Source organism: Clarias gariepinus, chromosome 10 (genome assembly GCF_024256425.1).
Source record: "Clarias gariepinus isolate MV-2021 ecotype Netherlands chromosome 10, CGAR_prim_01v2, whole genome shotgun sequence".
Lineage (NCBI taxonomy): Eukaryota > Metazoa > Chordata > Actinopteri > Siluriformes > Clariidae > Clarias > Clarias gariepinus.
Window position 1 is genome coordinate 1,121,064 of NC_071109.1, and position 16,826 is coordinate 1,137,889.

Below are 16,826 nucleotides of genomic sequence, written 5' to 3' on the forward strand. Positions count from 1 at the left end.
CTACATAAACATAAGGTTAAAAATGGCATTCTTATGGCAATTATGTGATTTACAGTATAATATAAAATACATAATAAATATATATGCTTGATGAAAGAAGAGTTCCATCATCTAGAAGGGTTCCCTTTTTTTCTTTTTGATTTATTTCCCCCTAATTTAGTCGTTTCCAATTCCTCCCCGTCACTAGGGGGCTCCCACATTAAGGCTACTACTACCAGGAGGGCCGAAAACTATCACGTGTCTCCTTCAACCATGTGACGCCAGCCGACCGCATCGACTGCTCGCTCACACACCGTTGGGGGCGGAGTAACACACTCTGAGGACAGCTCTATCCGCTCCTTCCGCGTGCGCGAGCTCACAGACTTCCCTGATTGGCTGTAGAGTCGTGATTAATGTGGGAGCACGAAGTACCTCTCATCCCTCCCCTCTGAGAGAGCTCCGGCTGTGAGAGGTTACAGCATCACCCGGGAATCGAACTCGCGATCTCCAGATAATAGGGCGAGCACTTTACCACTGTATAAACTTAATAAAATGCCATAAATAAATTAATACGTAAATAGCGAACTTACTGGAAGATTGTCCCAAACTTCACTCTTAGCCAGTTCATAAGACACTCGAGTGATTCCAGACTTGGGAACTGGAAAGCCAGGAATGCTGTTATGGAGATGAAACCCAAACACCACCAACCAAGTGTTCACATCTGCAGGAAACACATCCACACACATCGGTTTAATAAACAGCAGCTCACATCCTTCTTTCAGCACTTGATCAGAGGATTCCACACCTCACCTGTGAGAAACTCCTTCACATCCTGCACTTTGCTGATGGGGTCGTTGTTACGGAATGTGTACAGGTTGAATGGTGCAGGGTTTTTCCCGATCGCTTCCCATAACGTGATGTCTGGAGCGGTCCAGCGGCCGGAAATGATGTCATAGTCCCTTTCCCCAAAATAAACAAGCTTGGTGAGTGGTTCATAGAGTCCACCGTGGAACCCCAGTACGAGCTGGAGATCAGGGTTCGAATCAGAATAAACCTCTCCATACGCCGTGTACTGTATCTGCTTCAACAGTGATCCGTCGCTCCCAAAAACTGCAAGCGGCGTTCCGGTATTGTCACAAGCAATGTAAAACTCTTTCCCACTGCTAATCTCCATGGAAAACACGTGTCCCTGGAGGTCGTAGTACAAAGAGGTAATCTCAGCACTTGAGTGGTTGTAGACGTGCGTGATGCGGCTCGGGCAGCTCAGGTCCGCATAGAAAAACTGCAAATGCTGCCCCAAACTGGATTTAGTTGAAATTCTCCGCCCTAGCCCATCATAGCGATGCTGTATGTGCCACCCAGCGGATTTGCTATAGACGCGCTCCAGACGTCCATTCGAGTTGTAATGGTAGACTTCGGCTCCTCTCTGACGCAGAAACCCATCCTCGTCTTGCTCGTACTGGAGATCTCCATGACGGGTGATACGGTCTCGAAGGTCATAGCGTAACGGCAGGATCCGTGCTCCGACCGCGGGGCTAAGCAGGTGAATGTTCCCGTTTAAATCGTAGCTATATCTCCATGCTGGCTTTTTGTTCAGGTAGACAGTCTGCAGCTGGCCGTCCACATCATATTCATAGCTGTATTTTGTAGCGTTCACGAAAGGTCCGATTTTCACCTCTCGTGCGGTGACTCGACCCATCTCATCATACTGAACCGCGATCCAGAAAAGAGTCGTCCGAAAAAGCTCATACTGGATCTCTCGGATTCGACCGTGCCCGTCAAAGTGTTTAGTGTACGTCATAACAGAGGTGGAAATTATCTGATTAATGTCATAGTAGAGGACACCGAATTTCCCAAACTGCTCCACTTTTCCAGAAATGTCATCGTACTGGTAGAGGTCGATAGGCAACGGCGTCTCGTTGATCACACCCTGAACGCTGCTTACGCGAAGATTCCCATCATACGCGTAATCGAATCTTGCGCTTACCATCCCGTCTTCACTGAAGCGATATATCTGTCTGTCCACTAGGGGGCCTAGTTGTCTGTATCTAATGGTGCAGATAAAGCCTTCACTTTGTAGATTCACAGTCTTTAACACGCTGAGTGTTTCATCGTATGTGAAACTGACACGAGTGCTATCGTACACAACTTCTGCTAGTTTGTCGTTCCATCGATAGCGATAAATCACTCGACGCCCCGTTCCTGTCCGGAGCAATCGGAGAAGCCGTCCATCTTCACTGTAGTCCACGGCTACAGACGCGTTGCTTTCTGGTGGATGATATATATTCCGGTAATAGGTTACGGAGCGAATCGTTTCCATGCTGTAGCGAGCGACGCTGGGCATGACAACAGCAGAAAGTTCACCGTTGACGTCGTACTCGAAGGTGAACTGCCGCTGACTGGCCAGGATCAGCACCATGGACTGGGACACGCAGAGGACACAAAAATGTAAACAAGTTAAACATTTAAACAAGATGTTTAGTTGTCAACAGATTTCAGAGAAATCAAAGTGGAGCGATATAACCTAACCGTTACCTTCTCCAGGTGTGTGTAGCTCCATGTTTTCCCATCAGGAAATACTCGAGTGCGAACGCGCCCTTGTTCATCGTGCTCTAATCGCTCTATCACCGTTCCCCACTGGATGGCGCTCAGCTGCCCGTTGCTCCTCCGAGTCACATTGACCGGCAGTAATTTGCTGCTCGGCGTCCACACGGCAGGATGTCCCGTTAAGTCATAGCTGATTTTCAGAAGGAACTTGCGGTGATCATCGTAAATCCGCTCGGTCCTCAGCGTGCGGTCGTAATCGACAGACAGGATGTTCCGGCCGTTCACCTGAAACAGCAGAGCAGAAAAGACTCAGTCTTCGACACTAATAAAGCTTTCTTAACCTGTAAATGACCACAGGGTTAGATTTATAGGGATTCATCTAGAACTAACGGTACTTATGGCACACAACATGCAGCAGTTTAAAGATTTACTTTGCAAATACACCTGACTTATAAAGCCCCATATAGAGTCTCATTAGGATCTCAGAACAAGCAGGCAGTCGGTCTTTAATTACGCATGGTTATGTGTTCAAAGTACAGAAATGTTAAATATTTTTTCCTTAATAAACTGCTGTTTTGTTCTTTTTTGTTTTTTTTTTTCTGTTAAATGAACAGAATGTGATTTACAGAATGGAACCAAACATCCAGAGGTCACAAGTTCATATCCCAGGTGATGCTAGGGAGTCTAGAGAGCTGATTGGCCGAGTACTCTATCGTCAATCGTGACCCAAGCCAGTCCTGCGCGTCTGTGAGGTATCTCAAGCATAAGGAGAGAATAGTGCTTTCCTCTGAGTGTGTTACGCCGCTCCCAATGTAGCCCTGATGGGGTGGGAACGCACAAATAATAGGAGAAAATGTTTAAGGCTAAATCAGAAAGAGGAAATTAAAAGTTTGGCTGAATATGATTAATTTAAAAAAAACATCATGATCTTGAAAGACAGAAGCCTGGAGATTAATCCAAAACCAGCAGGACAAGAAGGTCCTCAACCAACTGGCAAAGAGGACTTTTATATTTTCTGAAATGAGAAGTGTTATCTTAAGCGCCTCAAACACAAACTGTATTGTTCCTCACTGTTCCTGTTTATGTGGAAACTGATATCTACTGAACATGATTAGTGCTTTCAAACAGGAACAAGTTTGGCAAAAAGATCGACACCCTCTAGTTCTCATACGAGGATTCTACACTGCAGTTGAGAGAAAATGCAATGTCCTTATATTGAAAAAGTGAACACACAGCTTAGTCTGAAACCTGAGAGCCAAGTCAGAAGTTTGAGTCTTACTCGCAGTTTGTGTCCGAACACAGTGACTTTAGAGCGAGCCTGTTCTTTCCTGAAGCGCCACTCCACGAGGTTCTGTCCGGCGTCGTCTGGAAGCGTCACGTTCCTCCGAGCCACCGTTGGTGACGAGGCGCCACACAGGATGTGAGGTTCGGTTTGGAAATGAGCGCTCAGTCCGTTCGCATATAAAACCCAGAGCGAGCTGTCGTAACCCAGCACGTAGCTCGTCTTCACCTGATCTGTAACACACACACACACACACACACACACACACGACTACAAGTGAAGATCAGACCACAGTGATATAGTCTGGGTCACTCACATACTGATTTTATAAAAAGTAAGTTCTTTACAGTTTTCATAGATTAAAGGCACACCGCCTGAGAGTTGCTTAGATTTAATATATGAACTCAGACACACCCACATTTCTATGTATAAACTTAGTGATGGTCACTTTGTGAATTTGTTTTTCAGTTTTTTGTGTATATTCACCCCTGATGCCATGACCATTAAAACACCGAGCCCGAGTCAAATCTTTATTTAATCTTTATCTAATCTAAGCGGCTGACTGTGGCGCTTCAAACCCACCCTGCTGTAGCGTAAAGACTGTCTGAATGTCCGAGCTGTTCGCCGTGATCCGCGCCTCGCCTTCTCTCTCGGAGTTCTCCAGTTCCACGGTGGAGACGAGGCTGGCGTCCCCCAGCAGACTGATCAGCACGCCGCTGGGGAACGTCACGTTGGTCAGCTTTCCCTCGCTGTCATAACTGCAAGAGAAAGTTATTTACAGTCCTGGGTTCGATGTCAGCACTTCTGCACAATTTCCTGTCATCGTAAATAACAGGGAAATGTTTATGATGACTTCTGCAGGGAGGAATGAAATATTCTCAGCCCAGAGACAAGTACATTTTTAAAAAGATTTTACCAACTTTTTAAAGCAGCGTAAAAACCAAAAATAGACAGCTGAGACAAATACTTGTGTTTTTTCTTGTGTCCGATTTACAGAAACATGAGGGTGAAAAATAAGGTTTGATGAGTTATCTCATTACTGCTCATTACGCATTTTGATTTAATAACTAAAAATTAATTGATTTACTATTTGTAAGTTGTAGCATTAAGATGTGATGTTTTTTATGCAAAATTTTTTTTTTAAATTTAAAATTAATATCCCATTTTAATAAATGAGGTTGTTTTAATCTAATTTTTCAAGAGTATATCTAATTTGTTGTATCGTCTTATTGTGTAAATAACAAAATAATATTACTGTTTATGACCTAATTTAATTTAACAGCTAATTATCTCAAGATAAAGATGTAACCTTGTGGATTGTGCATTAATAAATATTTTGGTCCTGTTAAGTTGGGATTACATCCCACATACACACACAGTCATCCTCATAGTAGACATTAGAAGTAACTTTACACACTCACTCGTAGAAGGTGGTCCAGCCGTTGGAGGTGATCATGGTTGCTAGGAGACCACTGTTGCCATGGTACGTGAGCATCACGAGATCCCGCCCCTGCGTCCCCAGGCTTCTCAGGCCCCCGTTAGAGCCGACGTTCAGCCAAACCACCTGGTTGTCGGGCGCTACGATTCGGACCGGCTGCCGATTAGCGTCCCTGCGGATGCGCAGCGTGTTTCCGTAGCAGTCGGTGACGGAGGTCAGATCTCCGTCATTGCTGTAGCTGAAGTTGTATTTAAAATCTCCGGTCACAATATTAGCGGTGTGCTGGTGCGTTCCGTTCAAGTCAAACATGTACACTTCCTGTTCTGCGGTGGAAGCCACTTCATAAAGCCCCCGTGTGTTCAGCTGCGGTTTGTTCGTCTCGATAGCTCGAATCCGGATGTTTCCAAGATCAGCGACGTATAGCGTTCCGTCTGGAGCGGCTATGAGCGAGGAAGGCGCGTTGAGACGAGCGTCTTTAGCGAACCCGTCTCCGGTGAGGTAGCAGTCACAGTTAACGTCCGTTTTGCAGTCGCAGTCGGACAGCGACCCGGCTAGGTGAGTGATCTCACCGTTTGGTGCCACGCTGCGAATGCGACTCATCTTCCGCTCGTCCGTCTCGGCGATGTACAACACTCCGGTGAAGGACACCGTGATGGCACTCGGAGACTCCAGATGAGTGTGTGTGGCGCGCTGGGTCTCGGTTACTGAAGGTTCGGCAGCGGACAGAGGACAGTGGAGAGGCCGACCTGCTACGACGCTCACCTGCCCGTCTTCTGTAATCCGCAAAACCACACCGCCATCCAGCACGAAAAGGGAATTATCCATCGGACTGACGGCCAGATCAGTCGGCCACTCCAGTGAAACCTGGGATGGAAAAGATTTGGGTGGATTTTGTTGGATGGAGAAGAAGTTGTTTTGGGGTTTAAGGCGTTCACTTTCTAGTGAATAACAGGCCGCTATTATCTTAAGAAAGAATAAACACACCAGCGTCGATCTCTTCTAACTGCATTTCTACTCTATTCACATCTTTTAATTATGATTCACAAAGCAGTTTTCTAAAGTGGAAGTGTGTGTGTGTGTGTGTGTGTGTGTAAATACAGTGGGTAATAGAAAAGAACCACCTCACTTTAAAATAATAACATTTTGTTGCTTTGCAGCCTGAAATGAAAAGACAGAGTTTTTGTTTATCCATCTGTTTTTCATTAGTGCAACTTTTCAACATCCAAGTGAAAAGGGTCACTCTTCTAAAAATGACATGTACACTGTCTGTAAAAAGATGATTTTATGTCCATAAATTAATAAGAAATTATTTGTCTTTATAGGGACTTAAAAGACTCACTTTTACAGATGAACTAACATAAAGACTGAACTTTGTTTCCACTAAAAACCCTCTGATAGTTACCGTAATGTCCTGTATATACTGTACACACACTCCAGTTTCTACCACACCTGAACATCTGCACTGACCAGTACAGAAGAACAAACTTCATAAACATTCTAAAAACATTATCACTAAATCATGTATAAAGTGTTAGATCAGCCCCGCGGTTGTAGGGCTGATTATTCTTGTTTTCGTTTCCCACCTGCCGGGTGTCCATGACTGCGTCACAGCTGAGAGGTCGAGCTGAGGCGAGGTCGTTTGACCCCAGGACCGTGGTAATGACGCCGCTCTGGTCCACTCTGCGAATCACCGTTCCGTCCACGAAGTAGATCAGGCCGTTTTTGTCAACGGCGATCCCTGTGTGAGGAAAATAGAGCTGTCTTCACGCGCATGTCTCTGAGACACAGAGTCTGCGTGTGATGTGTTTAACTCCAGGTTATTCAGGTCAGTGTGTTCGTGCTCCTTTATTTACTTCCTGATGCAGGATTACTGAGTGTAGCGTCACTGGGTCAGAGCTCCCACTCTAGATTTTAGGATCGGAAACTAAAGCGATGTCGCCGCTGCGCTATACACCAGACCTCTGATACACCAGAGACCCACATGATCATAAGTTTTATCAAATCAACACTCCATAGCCGTAAAGTACAGAAAGGACACTTTTGATCCTGAGAAAGAAATTTAAGTAGTTTAATTATTAAGTTGAAAATTTCACATTGATATAGAAATGAACATGACAGTCACTGCTACTAGAGACGGGAGGAATATTGATTCAGTTAGGAAATGTGACTCTCTGGTCTGGTGATTTATGTAACGTCACACTAACGACAGTCTCAGGACCTTCTGCCTGTCTGGAGTTCTGATCCTGCATCTGCTGAACCTTTGGACCTGCAGGTGAACCTTCAGTGTCAGTGTGGTTCCCTCAGAGAGCTCAGGTTTAGTTCTGGATCCTGTACAGAGTGATTAGTGAGTCAGGACCCTCTGAGAATCTGAAAGGGTTCTTCAGGGTTCTCAGGAATATAATCACCAATCTAAAGTGCAATCTGTTAGCAGCTGAAGACATTTCATCAGGCTGAGCATCTGATCTGATCTGCATGAATTAAAGCCATCATCTGCTCTTGAGGTGAGGGCCATGTGCGGGTTTCCATCACTCAGACTCTGAAGCAAGACGTGATGGAGATTTAAGTGCCGTGAATGAGCTCTGATGGGTTCTGCATTCTCGAGCCCCTGTAATTAAAGTCTGATCAGTGTGACGAGAACTTTAGAGTTGTACTCTGTAAGGTCTGCTTAGTTTAATAGCTTTGGGAGCTGTGATGGAAGTCAGTCTGCCTCTGATTATTCGTGCATCTGTGGAGCCTGTACGTCGGTTTATTTTTAATGATTAATTAATAAATATTATTAAGACTATTTGTAGCCGTTGTCATTTTTTTTTGAGCTGCAGCTCATGATGCTTTAAATTAGAGACACAGAATGGATCACAAGTCTGTTTTGAAACTGACGCTCTAAGAACGAGAAAAAAGTTCTTTATCCGCTAGCTTCTAAATGCTTTGCATTTGTGATTGACTCTTGATAAGCAGACGGTACGCGGATCAGACCAGAGACACAACATCTGTGACATTTTGTATCGAAAAATCCTCCAGTGTGGCTCGTTTTAGGTCTGACGAGGATCAACTCAGTCCTGTCTGTAAGGTTCTGTTGGTTTAGGAGATCAGGTGTGTATCTTAGGGGTCCTTCAGGGATTTGGGGAACACAAGTCTGGTCAGTGTGATTGGTTCATTGGTTGTGTTTGGTCCCTCAATTGTCTGGTCTTATTGACCTAGTGTATGATGCTCTTATGAACCAAATGTATGGTGTCTGGTCTTGTTGATCATGTGTAAAATGGTCTTATGACCCGTGTGTATGATGTCTGATCTTATGACCCGTGTCTGTGATGGTCTTATTGACTGTGTGTACAATGTCTGGTCTTATCATCCGTGTGCATGATGGTCTTATCGACCGTGTGTATGATGTCTGGTATTATCGACCGTGTGTGTGATGGTCTTTATTGACCCGTGTGTATGATGTCTAGTCTTATCGACCTTGTGTATGATGGTCTTATGACCCATGTGTGTGATGGTCTTATCGACCGTGTGTATGATGGTCTTATGACCCGTGTGTATGATGTCTAGTCTTATCGGCCGTGTGTATGATGTCTAGTCTTATCGACCGTGTGTATGATGTCTGGTCTTATCGGCCGTGTATGATGTCTAGTCTTATCGGCCGTGTGTATGATGTCTGGTCTTATCGACCGGTTGTATGATGACCTTATTGACCCATGTGTACGATGTCTTATTGACTATGTGGATGATGGACTTATTGACCCGTATTCTTGAGCTGGAACTTTTGATGTTGCAGACAAGGTGTAGTTAAGTCTAGGTGTTACACAGTACAAACCCCAGTGATAATTCAACACATTCAAAGTCGCTTAGGATCCACAGAAACACTGTACAGTGTTAATTCAACACTGGGACCTGTGCTGTGTACTACTCCCCTGTGTAAGATCTGACTACGGTGAGGAAACTGTAAGTAAATTTAACATATTAAATTAAATATTGGAGATTTGATAAGTGCCATTTCTAGACCAGAAAAATATCTTTTGTTCCTGTAAGTACCTTTAGGTCCTGTAAGTAGGGCCTCAGATGCCGGTCCTCCATCACCACACTTATTCTCATCAAAAGGCAGACAGTGATCCCCAGTCCCTGCTACAACATCGACGTTAGTCTGGGGTTCGAGCTCGCCGGACAGCACTCGGGGACGGTAAATACGCCTGGAGTTGGTGTCCGAGACGTACAGGTGTCCCGTCACAGGGTCCGAGCTCAGGTAGTAGCGGTGAGCCGGGTTATTACTGTGGGAAAAACGGAGCAAGAGATTGATGTGATGTTTGGATGAAAACAATGTATCCGCAGAAACAAGGAGTTTGGTTCGCTCTGTGGAGATGACAGATGAAATAACGCTGTTTTTTGAAATATTTATGCTGCTAGAGAACATTACTGATTCGCCATCTGTGTCTTTTCTCCCCCTGCACCTTTCAAAACAACGTACTGACAAGAGACGGAAACTGTGTCCGGAGGGATAATAAATCAGACGTGACTGGAAAATATTTGAGGAGGCAGTGATGATGCCTTGAAGTGCGCCAAATCATTTCAATCGTTATGTCTCCCATGCGAGAGGAGGAAAAATAGCCATGATGCGCAGATCCTAATGACTGTCACCAGCTGAAGGCATTTCATCAGCTTCGGCTTATTTGCATTCATTAAATCCATCAGTCTGGTTTTCCCTGAGTGAGTAAATGTGGAGGGCATTAGCATGGAGTGAAAGACGGATTTGGGATGCAGGACATGGCGCGCGTCGGTTACTCTCCAGCCAGGAAACGGATAAAGATTACGGGCTTCGTTATTAAAAGCTGTTTGTATCGGGGTTCTCCGTGAGGGCGGGGCTTCAGCAGGTTAATCCATAACCTTAGAGCGTTTATGATCAGACATGGACGGGCAGAGTTCCTACTCGGGCCCCGCCCACATTTGTACTACTAGGTCATGGTGAGTATTTTGCGTGTTGAGTATTCTTGAGTTATCTCCTGTAGTCGTTGGCGTTTCCCCCATCTGGACTCTTTTTATAGTATTCGATGGAGAGTTTATGTTTATGTTTATGTTCCATCACTGGCGAGCTCATCTCTGTGTTTGTCTCGATGAAAATGTTTTCAGATACGCGAAGGAAAAAAACTATGTTTTCAGAAATGACCTGTTTATCCAGACTGACGAGGTTTGAGACTCGGAGCGGCTTGGTGCTGCAATTCAGCAACATGACAGAGTTTGACATCAGTGTCTGCTTTAAGACAAGCACGTGGTGTGTGTGTGTGTGTGTGTGTGTGTGTGTGTGTGTGTGTTAGGGGGCTATCCAAGTCACGTAACCTGAACTTGTTGTGTGCTGTCTAAATGCTAAGTGATATCTGACGCGGTTTGACGTGATCTCTCCCCTGAGCTGGGACTGTCGTCTCACTCCCTCCATGCATCAGTCGACAGGAACCTGCATCTGTTTGATCTGTCGGAATTTATGGGTTTTTCAGCCACTGGGGTGAATTTACACTTTGCTAAAAGAAAGAAAATTCAGAAAGAAACACGTCAAGTCCTGATCACTCCCTCTGAAACTTGGACGACATTCTAGTGGTCTTTAAACCTCCAACTCTGAGCTGGTAACAAGAACAACAAGGACAACAAAATCGTTTAATGTTGATTCTATTGTCAATGACATCTTCCTGACAGAAGAACGGGACTTCTTATTAACTTCAGGAGAGAGTTTAAAGCTGCTGTAACAGACGTGAGAACAGAAACTAACTTGTTTCACTGGCATAAAAAAAATGAAAGATGATTATAAATGTACTAATGGATAATGTTTGTTTTGCATAAAGTTTCTCAGTCGTAAGTCACATATCTATTGACTTGTGCACCACAAGAGGGCGCTCTTGTAGGTCAGGTGATATCAGATAGACTTGTTTTTGAATGGCACTTGGTTTATCAGTTTAAGCTTCGTTAATTAGTCTCACATAACTGACTGTTGGGATTGTGCTGCTAGAACATTTTTAATGAAAAAATGTGTCTTGTAACTATTAATTATTATAATCGATTATTGATTGTTTTTTTTTTTTCCCCGATTTTCTCCCTAATTTAGTCATGTCCAATTCCTCCCAGTCACTAGGGGGCTCCCACATTAAGGCTACTACTACCACTCAGTCGGGAGGCCAAAGACTATCACGTGTTTCCTCCGAACTGCGTGATGCCAGCCGACTGCATCTTTTCGAACTGCTCACTCACACACCGTTAGGGGCGGAGTCACACACACACTCGGAGGGAAGCGCTAGCCGCTCCTTCCGCGTGCGCGAGCTCACAGGCGCCCCTGATTGGTTGTAGAGCCGTGATTAATGTGGGAGCACAAAGTACCTCTCATCCCTCTCTAGACCTCCGGCTGTGGGAGGTTACAGCATCACCCGGGAATCGAACCAGCGATCTCCGGATGATAGGGCGAGCACTTTACCACTGCGCCAATAAATTGCAACTCAGATAAACAGATAAAAGTACAAACTGTTCCTCTTACAAATTTAATTGCCGGAGACAAAACACATGTGGTGAGCTGGTTTAGGGAAACAATCAGCTTCATGGTGATAACTGTATCTGCACTTCAGACTGAAAGAAATGTGTTTCTGAACAACAGGTTTAAACAACGCAGAGGTTTTTCCTTATTTTGCAGAAATTCAGACCTGAGGGTTCATCAAAAAACTTTATTCCTCATGTCAGATCAGTAACATCATCAACATCATCATCATCATCATCACTCACCTGTGTCTGAAATCTTTATTCCTTAGAGCAGCAGTGGGGGAAAAAGAAACAGGCCACATGTAAATAAATCTAACAGCCGACAGAGAAAAAGCATCATCACGCGACAAAGATCCTTTATATCGGTCATAATAGACATTAATCACACTGACAGTCGACCCGTCCGCTCGTCTGTGCGCTCGCTCAATCATAAAATCAATCCACGTCCGCTGCTCCTCTCGACACTTTACAATTTATTCTGCACTTCCGTCCCTGAAGCACACACCTCCAGTGTGTTACTGAGTTTGTGTAAAGTCAGACGAGTTCACTTTGAAGTCTTTCACAGTGAGAGGAAACTAATCATTTCATTTCATTTGAAGTCTCGGGAGAGAGGCGTTGAAGCCGAGCGTTCATTTCCAACACCGCCGCGTCACCCGTATAAAAGATCCAAATGAATGTAAACAGAAAAAAGGGCAAATGCAAATGAAGAGAGAACACGTCAAGGCGCTACACAGGGAATGAAACAATCGTGGAGCAGAACTGTGATATTGAAAAAAACAACAACATAGAAGATAAATAATCAAGGTTGGTTTTATAAACAGAGCAGCGCTGATGGACGTCTCTCAGAACTCCAGTCTCTTTAAGGGGAAGCGTTCATTACAACTCACAGCAATTAGAGGAACTTCTCCCTGGAGCAGTGTCTGATTATCCATCCATCTGTCACTTCATCCTCCCTTTATCAAGTCTGTCTATCCATCCATCCATCCAGCTGTTCATGCATTACTAGATTGAGACATCCACCTAACAGTTTATTCACTTGTTCTTTCACTCGTTGGTCCATTTGTCCATGCTGCTTTCCATTTTATTCATCCATCCATTCATCCATTCAAGAATTTATCAATTCACACTTTCACCCATCAATTTATTCATGTGTTCTGATCCAGCCATGCATGCATTTATTAGTTTATATCATCCATCCATCCATGTGACCAACCATGCATTCAGCCATTCATCCATCCTTCTGTTCATGCAATCTACTCATCCTAGCGCACCTGAGCTCCATGATGCTGGTAACGTTTCCTGATGCGTCAATGCGTCTGATGAAGTTGAAGTCTCCCACGTACAGACTCCCGTCTCCGCCCCACGCCAGCGCTACTGGTGCGAGCAGCTTGTTCCCCCCTGCCGGGGCGTTACAGCTGGGGCAGGAGATGCTCCTCCGGCGTCCGTTACCCATGACGGTGCTGATGACCGGGGGCAGTTGGGACAGGAACACGTTCTCACCGTTTCCTTTGTACAGGATTCCTGAGACACAAGACACACGGTAAGGGTTCAGCGCTCGAGACCTGAGACTCAGCAGCAGCAGTTCACGCCTGTATTGACAAACACTCAGGTCTATTAAGCAGATCAATGAGAGTACAGTGAAGTGCTCAGGAATTTATTCTCCCTCGGTTCAGTCATTCACAGTCCTCAAGACACATTAGACGCTTCAAGAGCTGGAGGAACTGAAATGCCTCGTGGGATAAAGAGATAGATGGTAATGGGGATGAAAGTATCAATGAAAAGATCTACAGTAACAGGAGTCTGCAGTCCATTAGGAAATCTTTTTGGATCACTGTTTTAGAGGAACGCCTTATTGTTTGGAAATCCTGTTCAGCACTTCTTTTGAAAGTGGATCATTTGGATGGCTTTAGCTTTTCACCTGGGTCCTATGTGGAACATTAAAAACTGAAGAACCTTTAGGGTTCTAAATGCAAGGGTACTTAAGATACATCTAGTGTGGAACCTGCCCTAGGTAGATAAAGAGAACATTCACATGTGGAAAGAAATAAACACCATCTTAGACATCTTAAGTCTACCTGGGTCTTCAATAACTACCTGGACTCCATATTAACGTCAATTAACATCAACTATTATAGCTGAACTGCTTGCCAAGTAACACACAGTATGAGTGCAGATCAATTCCTACTTTCCAGATGAGGATGGGTTCCCTGTTGAGTCTGGTTCCTCTCAAGGTTTCTTCCTATTACCATCTCAGGGAGTTTTTCCTTGCCACTGTCGCCCTCGGCTTGCTCATCAGGGACAAACTGACCATTCTGATTCATACACATTCACATTTCATACAAACTTAAATAATTCTTTTGATTGTGTAAAGCTGCTTTGCGACAATGACAATTGTTAAAAGCGTTATACAAATAAAATAAAATTGAATTGAATTATGTGTCTTTCGGCCAGAAAACACTTCTGATGATTTGCTTTAATCACCTAAACGATTTATAAAACAGGGGTTTGGTTGTTTTCAGGTAAGATTTAATTACAGTGAACGCCATCCATCCATCCATCCTTACATACATCAACCCGTTTATCAATTTCGGCAATTAAAACCTTTTTACAAACGCTCACGCACACAGCCAATGCTCGTGCAAAGTCTCCACTAACGCACAAGTCCTGGTTCTGAAGCGTCCCCGTTCGTTTAGCTGACACTTTCACTCCACAGTCTGAGAAGAATGCGGCTCATGATTAATTCAGACCTGTAAAATTTTAACTTCTTTTTGGATTCAGCTTCAAAGCTGCGGACCATCAATAATTTACGACGTGCAACATGTTAGTGTTCCGGCACCTGCTTCCGTCAGATCAGTTTTCCGGCTCCATAAGCTGCAGTCTTGTTAAAGTCTAAAAAGCTCCTGATGTTTAGTCCTAAAGAGTAAAGTCTGCACGGCTGAGTGACTTTCAGGAACTTTCCTGAATTTTCTTCCAGGTTCGACTCCACTAGGATCACATTTAGTTCTGCTTGTTTCCGCCGAGTCCACAACCAGGACTGTCCTGAAAACAGGTGTGATATAATCCCTAATTCTCTGAGAAAGACTCCACTTAGCAAGATTAGATTTTTGACAGAAAATTAGATTAAAATGTTTAAGATTTAAACTTTAAACATAGCTCTATCTGGCTAATTAACATTAAAGCAGGTAATGATTGAGGGTAATGTGTATTAAGTTTGATTCTTAGGCGTTGTAACTGTCAGTTCGATTTACTTCTACAACACTAACATTTATCTGATTCGTCCGTCTCAAACAGCTGTATTTTTTACAGGTATTACGAAATGATCTAATAAACACTGCGTAACTTGTGATGTTGATTATTTAGACGCCGTTTCTCGTACAAAGCGATTATCTTCTGCTCCACACTCCTGTAGGTGGCGGTAGTGCACCAACCACTTATAAACGCAAAAGAAACAGCAATACTATCACAATACACGAATATTTGTAGAACTTCTATATTTTCTATAAAAGCTGTGATATATTTTAAGGAATTTGTCAATTTTAGACTCTATAACGTTTAAAGTTTGCAGAAATAATTTATATTGCATAATTAGTTAACTGCCACAGCTTCAGTTTACATCTTTTAAAGATAAGTGACTATACACATTTCTTTTTAACGGATAAACTGTTGAGTTTCTTTAAATTAAACTTTGTCTCCGCCCACGTTCAAATCAAAATGTGCTGAATCTCCTACACACTTTCCACAAAGCCAGCAGCAGCTGCACTCGTCCTCTATGATTAAGACCGCCGGTTGATGTATTGACGGAGTGCGTGGTCAGGGGGGACACCAGAGCCGATACGAGCCGATATCAGCCCCCCGAATTCTAAACCCAACATGTCCAACAAATCCTCACTTAACTAAGATGAATGGGTCTGCACAGCTGGATTTATCTCTTCACCTTGACACGAAGACAACGCGGTGCCACTCCTGCCGGCAACCCTTAATTCCTCTTCCTCCTGCTTATCGTCTCGCATATGCGATGAAGTGCAGAAGTGGACAACGAAGAGACACGGCAGACCTTACATCTCATTATCGCAATAATTGAAACATGATGCAATAAGAGTGAGGAGTGGAAATGTGGAACCAGCCAGGGCTCATCACAAACGCTCCTCCATAATGTAATGCTTATGATCATCGATTATTCAGCTTCAGATCCCGCGCGATCGAATAAACAAACACGCGAATCAAATGTCAAGCTAACAAGACTCGAGTCTAATCCGTCAGGTACGATCGGACATTTTCCAAAAACAAAGCGAGTCGGCAAAGCAAGTCGGATGGAATTAGAAAATGAAATGGATTTTGTTCTGCACGTAAGGCGCACACGTGGTGGGTTTGACATGATCAGCCTCTGATCGTGAGAATCGATCCGCTAAATCATAATCAGACTGCGCAGATGTTTATAACTTAGACATATCTCTCATCCTGTTTAATCTCTTACAGAAATATAAAAAGCAGCTCTGGTTTGTTTATCAAAAACCGAATTTCAGTCGACAGGAACGTTGTTGGTTCTTAGTGCTAACATCTGTGCCTCGTGAGCATTCTTAGCTTTTATTAAGATCTGGAAAACATTGTTGTATAGAATCAGTTTAAATGAGACTTACTGATAGCGCTAACCTCACACTGTTTCTAGCGTTTTAGAAACTAAAAGTAAAATTCTTATGTTCATGTTATAAAAGTTAGCTGTGTGTGTGTCTACGCGTCACGCTAGGAGTCATTGCATTTACAGATAACCTTAGCGAATGCTGTTGAAAATGGATTCCAGGAAATGCGACTGGAGTGTCCCTGATGTTCTCCTGCAGCACCACTCCAGACTTTCTAAATTAGAAACGCGTCCGCGGGGAGACTCGCGAGTAACACTCAGGTGAGTGGAACGTCCGAGATGAGCCGCGCCACTTCACAAGATCAGCACGATCCACAACAGATTAAAAAAAAGAGCGTGAAGCTCCGCAAGCAGGACTTTGGAGTTAATGTGGTGGTTAGCATGGAGCTAATCAGACTGGGCTAATGAGATCAGCTATTATTTTCCTCTAGCCGCTTGAG

The 16,826-nt window shown here is 44.0% G+C and overlaps 1 protein-coding gene across 1 annotated transcript in view; it reads right to left on the reverse strand.

The window, feature by feature from the left end:
* The window catches only part of si:dkey-237h12.3 (teneurin-3), a 65,861-nt gene that overhangs the window by 2,909 nt on the left and 46,126 nt on the right, over positions 1 to 16,826 (reverse strand). The window contains exons 18-27 of the mRNA XM_053506115.1: positions 13,022 to 13,271; positions 11,994 to 12,014; positions 9,276 to 9,508; positions 6,830 to 6,984; positions 5,230 to 6,110; positions 4,391 to 4,566; positions 3,806 to 4,041; positions 2,515 to 2,811; positions 790 to 2,401; positions 570 to 700 (exon numbers count right to left, since the gene is read on the reverse strand). Coding sequence (XP_053362090.1) covers positions 570 to 700; positions 790 to 2,401; positions 2,515 to 2,811; positions 3,806 to 4,041; positions 4,391 to 4,566; positions 5,230 to 6,110; positions 6,830 to 6,984; positions 9,276 to 9,508; positions 11,994 to 12,014; positions 13,022 to 13,271 — 3,992 coding nt within the window. The remainder of the gene's footprint in view (positions 1 to 569; positions 701 to 789; positions 2,402 to 2,514; positions 2,812 to 3,805; positions 4,042 to 4,390; positions 4,567 to 5,229; positions 6,111 to 6,829; positions 6,985 to 9,275; positions 9,509 to 11,993; positions 12,015 to 13,021; positions 13,272 to 16,826) is intronic.